The sequence below is a fragment of the Vicugna pacos genome, chromosome 12, assembly GCF_048564905.1.
Source record: "Vicugna pacos chromosome 12, VicPac4, whole genome shotgun sequence".
NCBI lineage: Eukaryota > Metazoa > Chordata > Mammalia > Artiodactyla > Camelidae > Vicugna > Vicugna pacos.
This window is the reverse complement of record NC_132998.1, coordinates 10,382,028-10,404,473: the sequence shown is the minus strand read 5'-3', so window position 1 is coordinate 10,404,473 and position 22,446 is coordinate 10,382,028. Positions and strand designations below refer to the sequence as shown.

The following is a 22,446-nucleotide window of genomic DNA, read 5'->3' as shown; positions in this document are numbered from 1 at the left end:
ATGGGACTCCTGCTGTGGTGAGAGAATTCACCCTTCCCCCTGTCTTTTTCCCCCCTCTCCTCTGTTAAAGGGCTCCTGTGGCAAGTACACCCTCACTTGCCCCCCCCAGCCTACCTCAACTGCAGTACCAACCAGCGAACAGGGCAGCGTCTGCTCCTTTAAGGAATGCTTTTCTCTCATTCAAAGGAGCATCCCCCCTTCCCTAAATTTACTCCTGCTGTTCTTTGGATTAGATTAGTCCTTCCTTCAGTCTAGCCTTTTCTCCCTCTCAATGTGGCACCAGTGATTGCATCTGAAAGCTTCAGCCTTCTCATGCTTCCTCCTTCCCTCTGCAAGCCCAGCTGTCTTCTACGTGCTTCTGACACATCTACTGTTTGGTCTCTGTGTTCTTTGTTACTTCAGTGCCATGACATCCTCTCCACGCATTCCATCTTTCAAGGTGTGTCAAGTTCTTCACTTTTTTCTCTGACGGTATAGGAGGTGAGGGGAATCAGCATGATTATATTTTTTTCCCAAAATCCAAATTTTTTTCAAAGTCCATGAAGTTTTTTCTAATTGAAATCTAGCTGCTGTACAATACTATCTAAGTTACAGGTGTACAGTATAGTGAGTCACAATTTTTAAAGGTGATAACTCCATTTAGAGTTATTATGATTATCTTTTAATGTAGGAAATGTGACCTGGACACAAAATGAAAAGAAATATTAAATTCAGCAAAAGTTTAATTTAAATATCGAAAGGGAGAAAAGGCTAGACGAAAGGAAGGACTGGCCAATGCAAGGAGTAGTGGGAGTAGAAATGAGGGGAAAGGCAAGGGGGGGATGCTCTTTTGCAAAAGGAGCTGTGCTGGGGCTTTTCACTCAGGCCTAGACTGGGTCAGGAGGGCCCAGAAGCCAAGACCCAAGGTAAGTGGGAGCAGCAGGCCTGGGGGGAGGGGGCGGACAAGAGCAGGCAAGGCTCAGGTGTTGAGAAGATCCCCCCCAGGGGAGGAGGTCTCCAGGAGAAGCAAGATTCTGAAAATCGTGCCCTGGGACGGCCTGAAATTCCTGGGAAAAGACTGACTAAGGCAGGGTCAGGCCTCGGAGGAATGCAATTAGAGGTATGTATGCACAGCCCACCACCTCACAGAGAGTGAGCCATAAACCTTATCTCTCCGCCTCCGGAGGGCCGGGATGGCTATCTCGGCATTCCCAGAGCTCGGGCTGAGTCAGCGCTGGGGGCTGGGAGGACTGTGGGCCCAGCGTGTGTCTGAGTCAGCCCAGCGTGTGAGGTCCATCCGGAAGTGAGGCGGGAGCACAGGGGGGCGGTCAGGATCACCGGCGCCCACAAAGGCTGCGGGGCTCGGATTCCAGAAGTTTCCCTCCCAAAAAAGTTCGGTCCCAGGGCTGGACTATGGTCCTCCTAAGTGGCCCTCTGGGGTTCATGACAGTGAATTTTCCAGGGCCTGTGGGTTCTCACTCTTTCTGTCACCATGAACTATTTCTCCAGCTTTAAAACCGGCAGTTGACTCACCCTCTTTCTTAGAAGACAGGAGGACCTGCAAAACCAAAGGGACCTGGATCCCAGTTCCAGCCCTGTCCCCCTCTCCCCTCCCACCTTGATACTCTGAGCCAGCCCCTGGATCCCGTGGAGGGAGGAGGAGAAAGGGGCAGCGTTCCCTTGCTCTCTGTGTCCCTGAGAAATTCCCCACCTCCCTGCGATGTTCTCCCCCTTCTGGCAACCAGGTGAGATGCTCCCCCTCCCAGGCGGAGACATGCTGCTGTGAACGCCCCCCTCCCTGCAGAGCGGAGGGGGAGGTGACCTCATCCCCTGCCTGAGGCTCCCAGACACGTCCACTCTCTCCCTCCCGCCCCCTGGCCCTGCCCCCCTCCACCTCCGCACTCGCTTTGTTCCAAGATGTCCTCTCCCAGGGCCCAGCCAGACTGATCTTCTACAAACACCACTTTGATCCTGACACTCCCCGGCTCAGAACTTCCCGTTGCCTTCAGAATAAAGGTCAAACTCCTCACCGAGGACCGAGCTAGCCTTTCCTGACTGGCACTAGCTGCCCCAGCCCCAGGGCTCTGCCCGTCCCTCCCTGGCACCAGCACCTGCTGAAACCTTACCCTACCTGCAGGCCCTGGCTGCAGCACACCCCATTCATTCTGCAAACATTTACTGAATGAAAATCACACACCAGGCACCTCCCCGCGCAACCTGCTGTATTCACCACCATTGGAAGTGGACTCTCCCACAGAGACCCCAAGAACTGGCCTTTGTTACACCCTGGGCTGGGTTACACTTGCCTGAGCGCCCCTCCCTGATTGTAAACCTGATCCACTGGCATCTAACAGGCGTTGAAATCAGGTGAATGAGGCACTCTTCCATATTTCTTTCATTTGATCTTTGCAGTGATCTTGGGAGTTAAGTATCATTATCCTTATTTACAGATGAGGAACCCAAGGTTTAGAGAAGTGTCTTGTCCATCAAGTGGCAATCGGGGCTCAAACCAGGGTCCCTGGGTCCTCACTCCAGCACCAAGTCACCTCCTCAAAGCAGGGTTGTGTCTTACACAGTTATGTTTCCCTCAGTATGCAGCATGGGAATACATTTGATTCACAGAAGGAATGAATGAATGAATGAATCTAAGATTCATTTCTACCCAGATGAATCATATTCTCCACTCTGATCCCTATTTTCTCTCCCCTACATTTGTTTTTCCTATCTTTTCCTCTCCCTCATGCTGGGCCCCAAGAATCCAGGAAATAAAGGAGGAAAGAAGCTGTAATCATTCTCACTGATTCCAGGGACTGGACCTTGGACCCCAGGAAGGACCCCAGAGCCTTCCTGGAAACAGCCTGAAGGAGGACAGGGAGGCTCTTCCCTGCATCTCACTACCCAGCTTGATAGTCAGTCCCTCTCTCCATCCACAGCCCCAATCCTAGCAGGACTTAGGTGGGGCAGGAGGGAGCAGCAGGGCTCACTGGAGAGCAGTGAGGGGGCGGAAAAGGGCCTAAAGTCAGTGACTCACCACCCTGTGCCTTCCAGGCAGGGGAGTGGGGAGCACCTGGACACTCGAAATTCCAGTTCCTCCCCAGAGAGACACTTAGGTGTCAGTAAGCTGGACGGGGGAGGAAGAGCTCTGTTTATCCCAAACTAAATGGTAACCATGGCAACAGAGGCCAGGGCCATCTGGGCAGGGAGCAAAGGTCCTTGCCAAGGTGAGGGCCCTGCTGCCAGCCTGCCAGTTGGGCTGGTTGCCCAGATCATGCCAGCCAGGCCTTCTCTGGCCGAGCACCCCCTTGTGGGCACAGTCCGTCCTGAAAGCTGGGGAGGGGGCCATCCTGAGGGAGAAGCCACCCATTTTACAGAAACACATGTTCCCATCCTCTCCCCACATCCTTCCTTGAGCTTCCTCTCTGGAGACCAGAGACAGACAAACACTGACAGACACAAAACCAGGGGCAGCTCTTGGCCTCTGCAGTGAGGCAGAGAGGGAATGAACGGGGTACTGAGCCAGCTGCTGGGAAGGAGCAAAGTAGAGGTATCAGTCAAGGAAGGCTTCTTGGAGGAGGATAAGACAAGATATAAGAAGGAAGATGTCCTACACTAAGGGAAAGACATTGTCTCCTCAGATACTGTGAGACCAGATGTACCATCGCTCTTTCCCCTCTGCTAGTCATCAGAATCGTAAACTCTTGGTGCCCAAAGGGGCCCCCATGGCTGCCACCACCATCATTAACAATGTCTCCCTCACTCTTTGTCTGTATCCATTCCCACCCTTACCTCCCTCCTGGAGATGGAGGGGACACTCGCGGTGCTCAGAGCCCAGCCCTCCACCTGCACTCTGACTTCTGCCCCCTCAGAACCTTCCTGTGTCACCCACCAGGCACCTCTCTGGTCCTGCTCCCCCCACCACCATCCCAGAAGGGATTTTTCCCCTCTACCTGTATCCATGCTCAAGTCCCTTCCTTCCTAAAGCAAAAAGGGAGAAAGGAGAGAAGGGAGGGAGGGGTGGAGAGAGGGAAGGAGGAAGGGAAATCATCCTTGACCCTTAATCCCTCTCTCTCTTCTTCCCAAAAGAAGAGGCCATACTAATTCCCAATTTCCATCTCATCCTATTACTCCCACCCCAGCCACCATCCATGGAAATGATTAAAACCACCCACTATCAACTAAGAGCCAAATTGGGTAGAACTTTTCAAACTTTCTCTTAGCTGATCTCCCTGCATGTTGGACCGGATGCCACAGACTACTCCTTCTATTTTTTAAAGATGATTTCCTTGACCTCTTGACATCTCCTGAATTTCTTACTATCACCCTGGCCACTCCTTTGCAATCTTCATTCCTGAACACTGTTTATCTACTCACCACCTGGATCCGTAGTTCTTCATCTTTTTGGTGGGCTGTGCACCCCTTTGAGAATCTAAGGCACAGTCATAGATTGTCAGCATCTCCCAAGTAACTCAAGAGATTCATGTACTCAAGAAACCATTACAGCAGTCAGATTAAGAGGCTCAGCCATGAATGTTAGGATCCCCAGGATTGTGCTTCAACCTCTTCTGGCCAATCCCATCCACTCCTGGGGATGATGGCTCCTGGACCCACATCTCCGGACTCTCAGGAGAGTTTCAGACCCATGTTTCCAATAGCTGCCTGTAAGTTTCACTCAAGTGTCAAAGTCAGTAGATTTCAAAGTGAAGTCATTATCTAACGCTGCCTTCCTGGGCTTCCTTCCTCTTGTAATTCCTGTCTGGTGGATAGCATCACTGCCTCCAAAGCAAGAAAACTGGGAGTCACTTGAAGTCTCAGGGACAGTATTATAACCTGCCTCATTCGATTCTCATGAGACTAAACAATGTGATTTGTGTAAAGCATGAAGGATCGTGCCTGGCCCATCATAGGTACTCAAAAATTGTTAGTTACTATTAGTGCTATTCTTATTTCTTCTTTCCCCTTATATCTAATTAGACACTAAGACTTGCCAATTTTAACTTCCAGATTTCCTTTTAATCTATCTATTTCCATGTATTTCCACTGATTCTCCCTTACTTTAGGCATTCATTATCACTTGCCTAGATGATTGCAGTAATCTCCAATTTCCCGTCCTGTCTTTCCAAAACAGCAGCTAGAATGGTCTTGCCAAAATGCAATTCTGACCGTGACACTTCCTTACTTTTAAGCTTGAGTGTCTCCCCAGATCCTGAAAGAGCAGCCCCAGCCTTTGGTGCCCCTCTAGGGAACTTGCTATAAATAGAGGCTCAGACATCAACCCCGAAGAGTGTTATTATGCAAGGGTGGGGTGGTACCTTGGCACATGCATTCATAACACATTCCCTAGTGTAGCTGGTGCAAACTTAAATGGAGAAGCAAGGAAGGGCAAACTACAAGGCTTACAAAGCCCTCCTTGACCTGGCCATCACCAACCTTTCCCACTTCATCTTCTACCTCTTCCTTTTCTTTGCTACCAGCTAGCTTCCTATACATTCAACAAATACTTATTGAGCACCTAATAAGTGCAGGCACTAAGGACACAAGAGTGAGCAAAACATACATGGCCCCTGGAGCCTACTATTTAGTTAGAGGAAAAAGACAGTAGCCTAATAATCACAATAATGAAAAAGTAAATATAAGCTGCTATAAGTTATTTTAGTGAGAGGAACAATGACCCTACAAGTGTATATTGCAAAGGAATCTGACCTAAATTTGAAGGAGTTTGGGAAACTTCCGTGAGGAAGCAGAACTTGAGCTGAGATATGAAAGATGAGTGAGTTAATAGAAAAGGCTGAGTAAGGGGAAGAGAATGATCTAGCTATGGAGAATTGCATGTGCAAAGGCCCTGGGTAATCAGGAGCACAATAGGTTCCACAACAGAAAGATGGCCAGAGTAGCCATATTAGGAGGGAGAAAAGGTACAGGAGGAGACTGGAGAGGGAGGGAGGGAGGGCCAGACCACACAGGGCTTCATCCGCCACCTTAAGGTTTGCAGTTTTTACCCTGAGAATAACAGGACCTAATTAGATCTCATTAGATTGAGAGGGGTGACTTCATTTGTGTTGCTGGGTTTGTGTGTGTGCGTGTTTTCCAATCCTGTCTGCTTGCGGAGTAGAGAGCAGATTAGACCAGAGTGTATTCAATGAGATCTGTTAGTAAAGTAAGAGAGTAGCCACACAAGAGATAATACAATGATAACTTGGACTAGGGTGATAACTGTAGGTAGAGAGGAGCCTAAGGATTCAGGAGTCAGTTAGGAGGTAAAATGGACAGGATCTGATAATGGGTTGATATGGCGGTGGAGGGTGGGAGGTGTCAAGGATGACAACTCAGTTTCCCCACTAGACACCTCTTTGGTTGGTGATGCCATTCCCTGAGAAGGGGAAAACCAGAAAGTCGCATGAGTATCAGACAAAATGGACTTCAAAGAATATGACTGGGGTAAAGAGGAACGTCACATAATGACAAAAGGGCCAATTCACCAGGAAGCTATAACATTCCTAAAATGCGTGCCCAACAATAGAATTTTTTAAAATATAGTATAGAAATTGAAAAAACTAAAAGGAGAAATAGATAAATCTAAAATTATACTTAGAGACTTCAAGAAAGACTTCCTTTGTCAGTAATTAATAAGACAAGCAGACAGAAAATCAGTAAAAATATAAAAGACCTGAAAAACACCATCAACCAATGTGATCTAACTAATATTCTTAAAATTTCACCCAACAACAGCATAACACACATTCTTTTCAAGTGCACATGGCACGTTCATCAAGACAGATAATATTCTGTGCCAGAAAACAAATCTCAACAAATTTAAAAGAAATGAATTCATATAATCTATGTTATTTTACCATAAGAGGCTTAAAATAGAAATTAACGGCAGAATGACATCTGGAAAATCTCCAAATATTTGGGAATTAATCCATATATTTCTAAATAACCCATGGTTAGAAGAATAACTCACAAGGAAATTCGGAAAATATTTTAAATTACTTAGACATTTTGAGACATAGATAAAGCAGGGGATAGAGGGAATTTATACCATTAAATGCCTATTTTTTTTAAAGCCTTGAAATAAAAATCTAAGCTTCCAAGTTAAGAAAAAGAAAGGCAAATTAAAACCAAAGCAAGAAGCAAGCAAAAGACAGGAAATAATAAACATAAGAGCAGAAATCAATGACCTTAAAAGTAGAAAAACAGTAGAGGAAACCAATGACACCAAAAACTGATTCTTTAGAGCATCAAAAATATTGGTAAACCCCGTGCCAGGAAAGAGAGAGAGAGAAGACACAACCTACCTAGACCAGCAATGAAGGAAGGGATGACAGGTCCTACAGTTGTTAAGAGGATAATAAAGTAATATTGCTGCCTATGAATTTGACAACTTAGATGAAATGGACAAGTTCCTTTAAAAATGCAAACTACCAAAGCTCATGCAGAAAGAATTAGAAAGTCAAAATAATTCTATATCTATTAAAGAAATTGAATTCTTAGTTGAAAACTTTCCCACAAAGAAAATTCTAGACCCAGATTGCTTCATTAATGGATTCAAACACTTAAGGATGAAATAATATCAATTCTACACAAATTCTTCCAGAAAATAGAAGAGGAGGAAACAGTTCCTAACTCATTTTATAAGATCAGCGTTACTCTGATACTAATGCCAGACAAAAGTGATACAAGAAAGCTATAGACCGATATCCTCCATAAACATTAATGCAAAAATCCTTCCCAAAATATTAACAAACCAAATCCAGCAATAAATAAGAATAACACATCATAATCAAATAGGGTTTCTCCAGGAATGCAAGATTGGTTGAATAACTGAAAACAAATAACGTAATTCACTTTCTTGATAGACTAAATAAGAAAAATCATACGACCATCTCAATCAATGCAGAAAGAACATTTGACAAAACTCAACATCTTTTTATGATTAAGAACCCTTAGCAAACTACGAATAGAAGGGAATTTCTTTGACCTGATGAAGAGCCTCTACAAAAAAACCTATGGCTAATATCACTCTTAACAGTGAAAGAATGAATGCTCTCCTCACAACATCAGGAACCAAGCAAAGATATTTGCTCTCTCATCATTTCTATTTAATGTTGTAATGGAAGTGTTAGCCGTACAATAAGTCTAGAAAAAGGAATAAAAGGCATACAGATCGGAAAAGAAGAAATAAAGCTGTGTTCATTCATGAATGAGATTATATTCTATGTAAAAAATCTCAGAGAATCTACAAAAAAGCTACTGGAATAAGAGTTTAGGAAGGCTGCAAGATAAATGATCAATATACAGAATCAGTTGTATTTCTATATACTAGGAACGAACAATTGGAAATTGTAGTTGGAAACACAATATCATTTATACTTAGATTTAAAACATAAAATACCTTCCAGTCATACAGAATATGAGCAAATTTGTGTGCTGAAACCCACAAAACATTAATAAGAGAAATTACGGAAGATCTAGAATGGTGAGCTATACCAAGTTCGTAGATTTAATAATGCAGTCCAAATCAAAATCCCAGTAAGCTTTTATTTAGAGACTGAAAAATGGATTCTATACATTTATATATAAAAAAGCAAAGGGCCTAGAATAACCAAAACAATTTAGAAAAAGAAGAAAATTGGAGAACTCACACTACTTGGTTTCAAGACCTACCATAAAGCTACAGTAATCAAGACAGTGAGGTATCAGCACAAGGATAAATATACACATCAATGGAACATAATCAAGTCCAGAAATAGACTTACACATCATGGATCATTAGAGAAAAAAAGATAGCCTTTTCAACAAACAGTGCCAGAACAATGTACAACCTCATGCAAAAAAAAAAAAAAAATTAACTTCAACCCATACTTCGTCATAAGCAAGAATCAACTCAAAATGTAAAACCTAAAAATATACAACTTCTAGAAGAAAACATAAGAAAAAAATCTTAATGATCTTAGGTTAAGTAAAGATTTCTTAGAGCACAAAAACCCATAGAAGTAAATTTCAATAATGGAATTATACCAGAATAAAAAATTTATCTCTACTTATGGCATTGTTAAGAAAATATAAAGATATGCCACAGAGAGGGAGAAAATATTTGCCAAATAGATTAACTCAAATGAATCATAGACCAAAACATAAAATCAAAAACCATAAAACTTCTAGAAGAAAACTGAAAAAAAAAATCTTTGTGACTTTCAGATAAGCAAATATTTCTCAAATACAGCACCAGGGCATGATCCTTAAAGTAAAAACTTCATAAATTGGACTTCTTCAAAGTTAACAACTTCTCCGCCAAAGACACCATTGAGAAAATGGAAAGACAAGGGGAGGTTATAGCTCAATGGTAGAGTGCATGCTTAGCATTCAAGAGGTCCTGGGTTCAATCCCCAGTACCACTGCTTAAAAAATAATAATAATAATAATAAATAAATAAACCTAATCCCCCCACCAAAAAGGAAAATGGAAAGACAACCACAGACTGAGAGAAAATAGTTGTAAATCACATATATGATAAAGAGCTTAAATCTAGATGTATTTAAAACTCTCAAAATTTAATAATAAAAAAAAACAGACAACCCAATATTTTTTTATGGGCAAAAGATTTGGACAGACACTTCATCCAAGAAGAGATACAGGTGGCAATAAAGCACATAAAAATGATGCTCAACATCATTAGTCATTAGGAAAATGCAAATTAAAGCCACAGTGAGATGTCAGTAAGCACCCACCATAAAAACAATAATGATAATAATAATAATAACAATAACAATAATAATAATAATAGACAATACAAAGTGTTGGTGAGGATGCAGAGCAATTGGAGCTCTCATACATTACCAGTGGGAATGCAGAATGGTACAGCTACTTTAGAAAACCATTTGGACACGACATTGTAAATTAACTATACTTCAATGAAAAGAAAGAACAGTTTGGCAGTTTCCTACAAAGTTAAACATATACTAATCATACAATGCAGCATCCCATTCCTGGGTATTTGATCCAAGAGAAATGAAAACATAGATCCATACAAAGAACTCTACACAAGAATTTATAACAGCTTTATTTGTAATTACTAAAAACTGGAACCAACTTAAATATCCATGTACTGGTGAATGAACAAACAAATTGGGGTACCTCCGTACAACACTGTGGAGAATACTCCATGGCAACAAAGAGGAACAAACCATTGATACTTGCAATAACATGGATGAAACACAAAAATATTATGCTAAGTGAAAGAAGTCAGACACAAAAATGATTCAATTCACATGGCATTGTGAAAAAGGAAAAAGGATAGGGGCAGGCTGATGATCCCCAGGGCTAGGGGTGGGTGAGGGAGACTGATTCTGAAGGAATACAGCAGGACTTTTTGAGGTGATTAAACGTTTTATATCTTGATTGATGATGGCAATCCTACAACTGTATCCATTTGTCAAATCCATCGAATTGCATCCCTAAAAAAGGGTGACCATTACTGTATGCAAATTGTATTTCAATAAATCTGCATTTTTTAAAAACAAAAGAAAAAGATAGATGCAAGAAGATCCTAAGTTCAGCCTCAGATCTGACAAGTTTAAGATTTCCTTGAAACTTCCAGCTAGGGACAATATCCAGCGAGCAGCAGGAGACACAGATGTGAAACTCAGGGGAGGACTCTAGGATACTGTACCAGGTCACAGTGCCAGTAGTTCTATCTGGAAAGCCTTCTCCTTGACCCTTTGTCTCTCTAGAAGTTCTTGTTCTTTTGGGGGGGAGGGGGCAAGGGAGTCAGGCATTTTATTTATTTGTTTTTAATGGAGGTACTGAGGACTGGCACCAGTACCCCGTGCATGCTAAGCACACGCTCTACCACTGAGCTATCCCCTCCCCACTCTTGTTCATTTTCTGAAGCTCTGCGAGAGCATTCCTTCCTTCATGAAGCTCTCCATGACCCCAATCTTTCAACACCTACAATGTGAACTCTCTATAAGCAGCAACTTCTTCTGGCTTTTCTTTGCTGAGTCCCGAGAGCCTAGAACATGGTTGAGACATGGCAGTTGCCTTACAAATAGTTAATGTGATAGATGAATTATTCCTTCCTCTGATAACACTTTGGAACTTTTCATAGCACCTATCACGTTGTAATCTTTTTTGCCCAGTTATCTGTCCCTTCTAATAATCATCTCCTTGATTGTTACTGTGTATTAGTATTTATCGCTGTATCCTCAGCTCACTGGGGAGCTGAACGAAGCTGGGAGACTTGAACCTCCATGCTGGCGATTATTCCAGGAGGAAGCCTGCTTGCTATGCTCCAGGCCTGATCATGCACATTTAATTCCTGCAACAACACAAGAGGAAACTGTAGGTCAGACAAGCTCACTGACTTGGGTACCTGACGTGAACAAGGTCATTCAGCAGACACACAACAGAGTCAGGACACAAATTCAGATCTGTCTGACTCCAAAGTCTAGGCTCTTTTCCAATCTTTTCTCTTCCTTAAGATCCTAAACTCTGTTATTTTCAGCACCTTCAGCCACCCTCGAATGACATTATCTGCTCTGACCCCAAGCTCTGACAGTCCCCTCTCTGACATGCCACATCTCAAGCTCTCTTGTCTTCTGGACGGCTTCTCCATCTGTCAGATCAGCTCCCAATCCCTGGAATCCTTTTCCTCGGAGGTCTTCTGATTGCTTTTGTTTTCCTACTCAACCCACCCGAAGAGCCTGTCATTTCAGCAATGTTGTAAATCAAGATTCTTTGCCCCTGAGTTCACACCACACCTTCCCTCTCATCTCTCAGCAAGAGAGTCCCCCCAGATACATTCTTATGTGGTTAGTCTCATCATCAAGCCATGCGGTGTAGCCTTCACTGGGACCTCGAAACCATGCACATAGCGTCACGCACCATGGGTAGACCATGTGTTCCATCACATGTGCCGCAAGCTCCTTCTGCTTCTGTCCTACTCCTCCGGTTGGTAGAGAAGCAGAAGCATGTAGAGATCACAGATCCCAAATCCCAGCTCTGCTGCCTACTACTACTAGCACTTTTCAGGTTTCAGTTGTAATGTCAGTGTCACTTCCCCCAGATCTTAGGCTGGGTTAGTGGTTGCTGCTATGGGCTTCCGTCGCGCCCTGGACTTGCCCTGACGTAGCACCAAGCACACTCCACTGTCATTGCTTGCTTAATTGTTGATCAGCCTGGCTAAACTGTACTATCCTAAGGACACCTTCCATCAACCTTGCTTCCTGCAACAGGGTAGCATCGCATTTTCTCCTTTTCTTCCAAGACAAACTTCTTGAAAGAAAAGTCTACTTTCTGGCTCTACGAAGCACTAACCACTTACTCCTTGGCCTTTCCCCACTCAGCTTTGGTCTCCATCACTTTACCAGAAGTGCTCTGCTTGTCCCCAGCCTGATCTCTGTGTGTATCTGCCCCTCCTTGAAACTCTTCCTTGGCTTTCAAGACAGCCGTCTCTCCTGGTCTCTTCTGGGAGCTGGCAGGAGTCTGGACCTCCTCTCTTTTCTCTTCTCTTTTCCCTCTGTCTTTCCTCCTCTTCTTGCCTTCCGTCCCTCTGAGCAAACTCTGCCCGCTTCTTTCGTCTGATCTTTTCCCTTAGGCGTTCTCATCCACATCAGGGTTTTCCCCAAATCCTCCAGGTGTGTGGCTCCAGACAGGGCTACCACAGCAGGCTGTGCAGGTCGCTCAGTGCACCAGGGCATCAGGTTAACAAGGCAAGGAGGAGGCTTTCTCTGTCCAGCCTGTGCAAGGACCCCGAGGGCTAGCCTTGGCCCCACAAGCTGCCTCCCATACCCCACACCTCTCTCAAGCTGCAGCCTGGCTTTCCTAGCTGTTCCCAGGACAGTCCTCCCAGACCCCGCTGGAAGGGCTGCCAAATCCAGAGCCAAAGGGAGAGAGATCAAAAGAGACAAGGCCACTGATGGGATGATTTTGAGATGGGTTCTCGGCCACTCTGCTTTTCCACTTCACCCTCTTTTCCATAGACTCAGTTTCAGTTGTCCCTGTCCCATGCCCAGGTTGAACGTGAAGAAATAGTGATGAGCAGGAAGCCCAAGGCTAGAGGGTAGAGGGTAGAGGGCAAAATAAGGGATCTGAGAAGAAAAAGAATGGTTGGGGGCAACCCAGACAAGAAATGAAACCAGCTGGCTTCTTCAGCTATCAAAGCTCTTCCAGGCAGATTGTCCCATTTGATCCTCATGCAAACTCTCAGAGTAGGTATAATTATTACCCTTATTCTACAGTAAATTTACTCAAGATCAGCCAGCCAGCAGTGGGACACTGAACCTAGGTCTTTTGACACCAAGTGCCAGGCTCATCCCTGTGCCCCACTCACCTCTCAGTAGATTGGAAAGAGGTGATAGATTGGGGGATGGCATTGAGGTAATGGGGTTGTACCTGAGGAGAGACCAGGGGCACCAGGGGTGGTAGGGGAAGGGGAAGAGGTCCTAAGAAGAGGAGCGGCCGTCCCTGGTGGGTGAGAGCCGGCTTTGCCAGAGGAGGCTGCAGAGGAGCCCAGGGAGCTGAGGGGGCTCTGGAGGGGACAGGTTTCCTGGAATCCTCTCTGAGCTTTCTCACTGGGGATTCCTGGGCAGCTATGTGCTCCTCAGAGCCAATCTTTCCTTCCCCTATCCCTGGGGAATAATCTAAGGTACAAACCCAACTAAACAATGATATAAAAGTACCAGAGCATTCTTTGACCTTCCCAACTTTGAGGGAAAGGGCCTGGCCAAACTCTCAGAAGCCCTCCCTGACTCCACATTAGACTGGCAGATCCTAGGCCTCCAAATGAGGCAGGGGCACTAACTCAGAAGTTCCCAGAGTCCTAAGAGATTCAGATGGAGTCCTGGTCTCACCGCAGCTGCAACCCCCATCACCCATCTGCCTCCATAGCCTTTCTAACCACATTCTTTGGTCCCCTCTCTCTCCCAGAACCCCTTTTTCATTCATTACTTAAGTCAAAATCATCTACAGAGCTCCCCCTGCATGCCAGACTCAGGCTGAGCAAGAGGGATTCCCCCTCGGCCCCAGACCCCTTGTCTCAGGCCACCCCATTCTGCCCCATTCCGTTCTCTTCCTCTAACGCTCTGCCCCTAACTCAGTAGCCCTTGGGGTCCTCCCGTGGCATGCCCGCTGGCACACTGGGCCCTCCACTGTGGGGAGCTGAGGGGAGCCTCCCAGGCTGCCCCCTCACCGCTTTGCTGCCCCCAACAATCCCCACTGCAAGGACCTCTCATTGCCTCCAACACATTCTGGAAAGCCCTTTCTGGAGTCGTTCTCAGTCCTTCCAGAATATGATGGCAATCAGCCCTCTGTCCCCACCCCTCCACTCCCGCTTATCTGGGCTGTAGACCCCCCCACTCACATCTAAACAACCCGCTCCTCAGGGTTGAGTACAAAATTTACAGCCTAAATGATACAGCAAAGCCTAAAGGGCTCCAGGCCCTCAGGATCCCCCAATCCCTTAATCCCCCCACTATCTAGTCCCCAGGGCTGTGACTCCAGCTCTCCACAGGAGCATGTGGGCAGGGGAGGAGAGAGCTGACTGCTCCCCTAAGCTGGGTCATCTCTGAGTTTACTCAGGTGTTAAACCTGTCTCTCCGGTTCCCAGCTCCCCCCTCGGCAGGACACCGGAATGCGGGGGTGGGGGCAGGGAACAATTTCCCCTCCTTCAGGACTCCCCTCTGCTGAGCCTCTTTATTTGCCTTCTGTCTTTGTTCCGGCCTGTCTCTCGGGCTTCTGCTGTTCCACCACCTCCCAGGACCCGCCTCACCATCACCCATTCCCCTTCCCATTTTGCCTCCCACCACCCCAGAGCCCCGTGACTGCCAACTTGGGGGGCCTTGATCCTCAATCACACCCCTTCCCCAGTGCTCCCAGAGGCTCTCAGATGGAGTGAAAAGGCCCCAACACACAGAGGAATCTGGTTGTGGTGGAAAAAGCGCAGGCTGGTGCGGGAAGCCTGAGGTCGGTATTTGCCCCATGCTGCAAGAGGTCAGGAATGTGGCCACTAACATCAGAGATAAGACCTGGCTGGCACTCTGTTCCTCTGGCCCCAGGACAGAGCCTCCCCAGGCCTCCAAAGGTCCCAAGCAGTTGGAGTGGGGCAGGGATCTGAGAAAGATCTGGAGAGGAGTTTAGATAAGAATCCTGCAATCTGGGCTTTATCTCTGGTGGAATTCAAAGTCCCCCAGGGGTCTTAAGTGACTTACGAAGAGACTTTATATCATGGAGGCATCTTTACAGATTAATAGGACAGTCCGCTCCTATTAATTAAATTGCACTCCCCCAGCCTCCCCACAACTGCCTCTTGGATGCGTTGGAGATTTACTCCGCAGTAAGCAGCATTTGTTCAAGGAATAAGTGAGTGATAATTAACATTCACATCCACTGCCACCTAGGGAGACAGACTGGGCAGGCTTTATTCTCCTCTTACAAGTGAAGAAACTGAAGTTCGGAGTTAAGTGACTTCCCCAAGGTCACACAGCTAGCAAAGTACACAAATTGGCTGACTCCAAACCTAGCAAAAACAGCAAAGGCAACACATGGCAGTTTAAATCTCTGTACCTTATTGTGCAATTCTGCACAGCATGACAATTCTGGGGAAAGGTAAAGGTGAAAGCAGGAGAAACCTCTTTGACTGGCTAGCACCTCTAAGCTCCCAGAAACCTTCCATACAAAACTAGCAGGCATTCATTTGTGTGCTGATTTGTATGCCATTTTCATTTTGACCTTCAGCGGGCCCTGACCCCCTCCCCTGGCTAGCTCCCATCATGACCTGCCCCTGTCCCGCTCCCTCTGGGTGCTGGGGGCTCTCCCCACCAAATGGTGCCAGGCCTGGGATGATTCAGGGCCAAGCCCCTCATCTGAGCTGTGCCTCCCCCCCGGCTGGTCCACTGACTCAGCTACTCCTGGGGCAGGGCCCCTTTACCTCCCAGGCCTCCTCTCCTGTCTGCCCCCACTTCCTCAGTTCAGGTGGCAGCTCGATAAGAATCAATAGGTCCACTCCACGGCAAAGAACATAGACAGGTGTGTAATGCCAGGCCCCGCCGGACAAACAAGCTGCTGGTGGTGACACACTTGAGGGCCCAGTATCTCAGGATTCCTTCAGCTCATTCAGCAGGGGGAGGGGGTTGCCATCCAACTTCAGGGGTGAAGGGAGCAGTGGGAACCTCCCTACCCCCATCCTTCTCACCCACATCCTGATATATGCTTCCTGTGGAGGAGACAGCCCCTGGGGACAGGTTTGGGATTCAGAGAGCCTTTGGAGGAGAGGCAGAGCAAGGAGGGGGCTCCAGAAAAGTCCCAGTAAGGAGAGGGAGAGGGCTGAGCCTCACTAGAGTGTTTCTAGGTGTGCATGTCTGTCCTCTCAGGCCCCATACTATGCGTGACACATCACAATCTCCATTAGGGATTATTGGCCTCTTTTTACTGCTGCTCTCCCAGCAACTAGAACAGGGCCTGTCACACATATATTTGTTGAACTGTAAGTGCTCAGAAATTATCTGTTTACCCAAGGGTGTAGGTAAGGCTGATACGCAGGTGTTCAGAAGGGATGGCGCATCCCCTCTTCAAATCACAAAGTGCTTTGCTGAGGCCAGGCCTCCAAGGGAGCAAGTTGAGGGAAGGAGAGGAGGTTCAGAGAGTGAGTTTGTTTTCTGGAGCCTGAAAACAACTGGTGTGTGACTGTGTCTGTGGACAGTCCGTGCCTATAGGATACGGGTGTGCAGGGCTGAGGGTGTGCAGGTGACAGTGTTTGGGAACCGAGTGTGGTGGGAGTCGAGTGTAAACCAGCAGACTTGAGGCTCAGGATCGCGTTTCTCTTCCTCTCCTCCAGCCCCCAATTTTTTTTTCACCAAGACTTCTGAGGCTCCAGGATTCGGCAAGATGCCCTCTGCAGGTGGGACCTGGGGCTGCAGGCTGAGGACAGCTACGGAGACTCACCCCCGACTCCACTGACACACCCCCCAAATTCTCAACCCGACTGTACCTCCTCTACCTGGGAGAGGGGGTACAATAACGTCATTTCCTGCCCTGAATCACAGCGGCAAGAGCCAACTTCACCTGCTGCCCTTGTCCGTCCCGGACCCGCTCCCTCACTCCCTTTCTCAGGAGGGGAGGGTGACCTTGGCAGGGCTGTGCTGAGAGGGCGGGGGGAGGCTGAGGAGGGCCGGGAAGCGAGGCCGCTGAGCCCCGCCGTCCACCTGTGACCCAGGCTTCCGCGGCGACTCTGGTGGCGGGGGCGGGGCCCGTCCGGGCCAGTCCCCACCCCCTCCCTCGGAACTATAACTGGAGTTGCCGATCGGACTCACTCCACGGCCCAGCACCTGAGTCCTGGCCTCCCGCTGTCCTCGCGGAACAGACACCATGAGCTTCAGCACCCAGTCCAGCTTCTCCAACTACCGGTCCACCGGCTCCGTGCAGTCGAGCTACGCGCCGCGACCAGTCAGCAGCGCGGCCAGCGTCTATGCAGGCGCAGGGGGCTCGGGATCGCGGATCTCCGTGTCCCGCTCCACCAGCTCCCGGGGCGGCTGGGGTTCCGGGAACCTGGGCACGCGGATGGTCGGGTGTGTGGTGGGTGTGGGGGGCATCCAGGGCGAGAAGGAGACCATGCAAGACCTGAATGACCGCCTGGCCTCCTACCTGGAGAAGGTGAGGAGCCTGGAGGCTGACAATCGGAGACTGGAGATCAAAATTCGGGAACACCTGGAGAAGAAGGGACCCCAGGTCCGAGACTGGGGGCATTACTTGAAGACCATTGAGGACCTGAGGGCTCAGGTAAGGGGGCGTGAACGGAGCAGCCCCCATTCCCAACTCCCATGTTTGACCCTCCAACTTATCCACTCCCTCCCCTCTTCCCCTTCCCCCAAGGATGGGAATTTTAAGGTGGGGTGCATTCACTCCTTCCTCCTGGCTATCTCCTGCCCCGCCCCCAACTCCACCCAGAGGAGATTAGGAATGCCCTGGATTCCGCACATTCCCCAGGCCACAGGGACCCCAAAGGTGGTAACTGGGCACTATAGGGCCCTTCCGCAGCAGGAAGCTTTGTACAGGAGTGGACAGCATGGAGAGGGTTGAAACAAGGCCCATAAAGAGGACCTAGACACACTGGCTTCTAGGGGAGAGGGGACAGTTGGAGGGGTTAAGCGGATGTGGCTAAGGCTGAGTCATCTAGGAGTAAACAGGAGGCCAACCTGTGGGAGAGGCCAGTGGTGGGGCGGAGGGGAGGGGGAGCTGAGCAGGTGCACTAGGGAAAAATTGCCAGGAGAGGGCTAGGGACAGGACTTCTTAGTAGCTGCTCACTTCCAGACAGGCCAGCCAGCAGGGGCCTGGAAGGAGGGGCAGCTGCAGACTGGCAGCACGGGAATTTGGGGCTGGAGAAAAGGAGGGAACAGTATGAGGCGGCACAGGTGGAAGGGGGCAGATATACAAGGAGAGCCCCTGGTTAATCTGGGGACCAGGAAGGTTGTTTTACTTGAGACACATGACACCTTCCACACATTCAGCCCACCCCATCATTGACTTCCCATTCATGGAGCTTCCTCTCTCCACAATCCCCCCAGATCTTTGCAAATTCTGTGGACAACGCCCGCATCGTTCTGCAGATTGACAATGCCCGTCTCGCTGCTGATGACTTCAGGGTCAAGTAAGGCTGGGGGGCTAGGAAGCTGGGATTAGGTGGGGGTTCGCAGTGGGATGTTTTTCAGCTGTGGGTGGAGTTCGGTGGAAGAGAGGCTCCATCAAATTAGTTCATTCATGGAGTGCAATTTAAGAGCACTGTCCCCAAGTGCCAAGAACAGTGCTCAGAGGATTGCCACCTTGGTGGCTTGCAGTGGGCATGGGGCTGCTCTTAGTGGGTGGCATGGGCTCAGAAGGTGCTGGGTCAGAGACGGGGCCCTTCTGATCGCCTCCACTCCCACAGGTATGAGACGGAGCTGGCTATGCGCCAGTCTGTGGAGAGTGACATCCACGGGCTCCGCAAGGTCATTGATGACACCAATGTCACTCGCCTGCAGCTGGAGACAGAGATCGAGGCCCTCAAAGAGGAGCTGCTCTTTATGAAGAAGAATCACGAGGAGGCAAGCAGGGGCCCCTAGCCAGGCCAGGAACCAGGGAGCCAAGACAAGTCTAGGGGGGCGGGAGAGAGAGAGCAGCAGACCACCTGCAAGAAGCCTTGCAGGGAAGTTTAGAACTACCAGCCTGAATGCTTCTTAATCAGACTGTTCCATGCTCAGCGGGTCACCTGAATTAGAGCCTGGTGAGGTCGAAAGGACGTGAGTGTGAGGATGAGATGAGGACAAAGGTGGAAACAGGAGTGAGAAACTTTGACTAGGAGTGAAAGGTGATGGAAGAGTGATGGAGGAAGGTAGAAGGAGCAGGTCTATAGACGAGGGACAGGTAGAGGAAAGGGAAACCACCTGTGAGCGATAGGCACGGGCAGTGATGGCTGGCATTTTCCCATCTGGAGCAGAAGACCCAGAACTGGCATTGCCCAGAGTACAAAGCCAAGAGCTTCCTCTGTTCTGTTCTCCAACTGAGCCTATAGGCCTCCTAGAAGAGGCAGCCACAGATGAAGAGCCTTTCTGGAGCTCTGACACGGAGTCCCGCCTCACTTTTGCACCCCTCTCCTTTTTAGGAAGTAAAGGGTCTACAAAACCAGATTGCCAACTCTGGGTTGACCGTGGAGTTGGATGCCCCCAAGTCTCAGGACCTGAGCAAGATCATGGCAGACATCCGGGCTCAGTATGACGAGCTGGCTCGGAAGAACCGAGAGGAGCTGGACAAGTACTGGTCCCATCAGGTAAAAGGAAAGGGATGGATGCCAGGCAAGGCACAGACGTCACTAAGGGGGTGTGGGAGGGAGGCTGACAGAAGGAGGGACCTGAGGACCATATCCACCCTACAGATTGAGGAGAGCACCACAGTGGTCACCTCGCAGACCGCTGAGATTGGAGCTGCCGAGACAACCCTCACAGAGCTGAGACGGACCGTGCAGTCCCTGGAGATCGACCTGGACTCCATGAGAAACCTGGTGAGAGCCCTCATTCTTTCCACCTGCCCCAACCACACTTGGCCTTGACCTCTGTTGACCTCAGGCCCAATCTGGTCTCAACCCAAATTCTATCCTTTCCATCCAAGTTCCTTTCACTCAGAGTTGTTTCTCATTGCATTTCCCACTGCTCCGACCTATTACCCTAGTACCTAGCACATCCGTAGGTGCTCAGAAAAGTTTCAGAGAGTTCAGGAAGTTGCAGACACTCCCTCCACTCTGTCTCACCTGACCCTCCTCCCTGTGCCTCTATAGAAGGCCAGCTTGGAGAACAGCCTGAGGGAGGTGGAGGCCCGCTACGCCATGCAGATGGAGCAGCTCAATGGGGTTCTGCTGCACCTGGAGTCGGAGCTGGCCCAGACCCGGGCAGAGGGGCAACGCCAGAACCAGGAGTACGAGGCCCTGCTGAACGTCAAGGTCAAGCTGGAGGCTGAGATCAACACCTACCGCCGCCTGCTGGAAGATGGGGATGACTTCAAGTGAGTGGGGCTCTCCTTCCCATACAAGCTGGGGTCAAGCTGCCACTTCTCCCCAAAGCCTGAGCTTTGGTAAGCTCCCCATAGGCCTGTTCATTGGTATCCACTGAGCACTGAACTGATGCTCTGTGCACAACCCAAGAAGAGAACAGACTAAGTATTGTCCCTAGCCCTTCTTAGAGCACAAGTGTAATTTGGCCTTCGGTTTCCCTTTGATGGAGGAAGGAGCCAAGGGGAATTTAGAAATACAGGCAGAGATCAGGAGGCTTTTTTTCTCTCTCTCTCTCTCCACTCTCCTTGTTTCCCTTCTCTCTGCGAGGCTGTTTAATAACTGGGGCTTGGTCTTCTGTTACAGTCTTAGTGACGCCGTGGACAGCAGCAACTCCAGGCAAACCATCCAGAAGACCACCACCCTCAGGCTTGTGGATGGCAAAGTGGTGTCTGAGACCTCAGACACCAAAGTTCTGAGGCATTAAGAAGGCAGAATTGATGCCCTTTGGGGAGTGAGGGGCCAATAAAAGTTCAGACGTTATTGCATACTGCTTTGTGTCTTTGGCTGTTTTCATCCTGCGGACAAATGCCCTGACCCAATCATGCTCTCTCTGATCAGGTAGAAATCACCTCTGAGCCCAGCGGTTTCATACGGGTGGGGAGTGGGCAGAGGAAGGGCCTGCGTTCTTGGAAACACCTTCTCAGAAAAAGGAGGGAGCCATCTTAGATGGGATGGGCCGAGGGCAGTGGGGAAACTACAATAGGATTGCGGAATCTTAGCTTCACAGAGATCTGGTGATCATAGGGTCCCCAACTAACAAGTGCTCCTTAGTAGAAATCTCAGCCTGAGAAGGTAGTAGAGCCAAGGACAGAGGGCAAAGGAAAGAGGAAGAGGGGAGACCAGAGCACACAGCTGGCCCTCCCCATCCCCGCTAATCTGTATGCTTGACCCACTGCCCAGGGCTTCTCCCCAGACCTCCCTCCCCTCCCACATTCAGTCCCCAAACCGATGGTTCCCTATGCTCTGCTCAATTAGGATATGATTTTGAGTGCTAGACGTCTGGTTAGAAATGGAGTAAATGCAATCGCCTCAGGGGAAGGAATAGTCTAACCAGTGGTTCCCATCTAAGTAAGTGGTGTCTCTAAGTAAGCAACCACTTACGTAATAACGGGCACCTTTAAGCCAATTGAAATGTCCCAGGTGTGTGCTTTTGATTGGAAGTATGTCATTTAGTAATGAAAACAATGGATGTCTAAAACTAATATCCTTTGACTGCTTTGATAATTATCAAATCAAGATAAATTATCTTTTTACATTAAAAAATATAAAAGTAACATGCACAAAATCCAAAAGGAAAGAATAAGAAAAATATTTCCCATCCCAGTCCCCAGAGGTAACCATTGTAAAACAGTGTCTTAAACTAGACATACAAACATTTCATTTTCTTCTATAAAAAAGGTAGTGCTTGAAACACACAAGAATGGTGACTGTAATAGGATAGGTTTAACTTCTTTATTTTAATAATGAAAATTAACATATATGGGCCCTTTGTGTCTTTTATGAATTAGGCATCAGTTTATAAAATATACACAAGAACTTGTGCTCACCTGAACAAAGATCATAGGGCCCCCAACTAACAGATGAAAGATCATTCTGTTCTATACCTTGATTTCGTAAACTCTGCTTTCTTTCACAATATATCTTGGACACCTCTCTGAATCAATGTGTGTCTCTTCACTCGAGTGAATTTAGAACCTCTTCTACCTTTATTTCCTCTGCCTATTCCATTTACTAAAAGGAAATTGTTAGGCTAACATTGAGGGAGGAAAGTACAGAATTTGCAGTGACTATGCATTTGCAGTGACTATGCATACAGTTTTGATGATTTTTTTCCTATCCCATCGTCCAGCTGAATGTTTATATCACAGAAATCTGCTCTTAATCTGCAATAAAGA

At 47.9% G+C, this 22,446-nt stretch overlaps 1 protein-coding gene across 1 annotated transcript; it reads left to right on the top strand.

Moving 5' to 3' along the window:
• The first annotated feature begins 17,052 nt into the window (after positions 1–17,052).
• On the top strand, positions 17,053–21,026 carry KRT18 (keratin 18). Its single transcript, XM_006203027.4, has 7 exons — positions 17,053–17,751; positions 18,537–18,619; positions 18,896–19,052; positions 19,610–19,774; positions 19,880–20,005; positions 20,279–20,502; positions 20,855–21,026. Exons 1-7 carry the CDS (start codon positions 17,341–17,343, stop codon positions 20,973–20,975), a joined length of 1,287 nt encoding a protein of 428 aa, XP_006203089.1. The 5' UTR covers positions 17,053–17,340; the 3' UTR covers positions 20,976–21,026.
• The last annotated feature ends 1,420 nt before the right edge of the window (positions 21,027–22,446 follow it).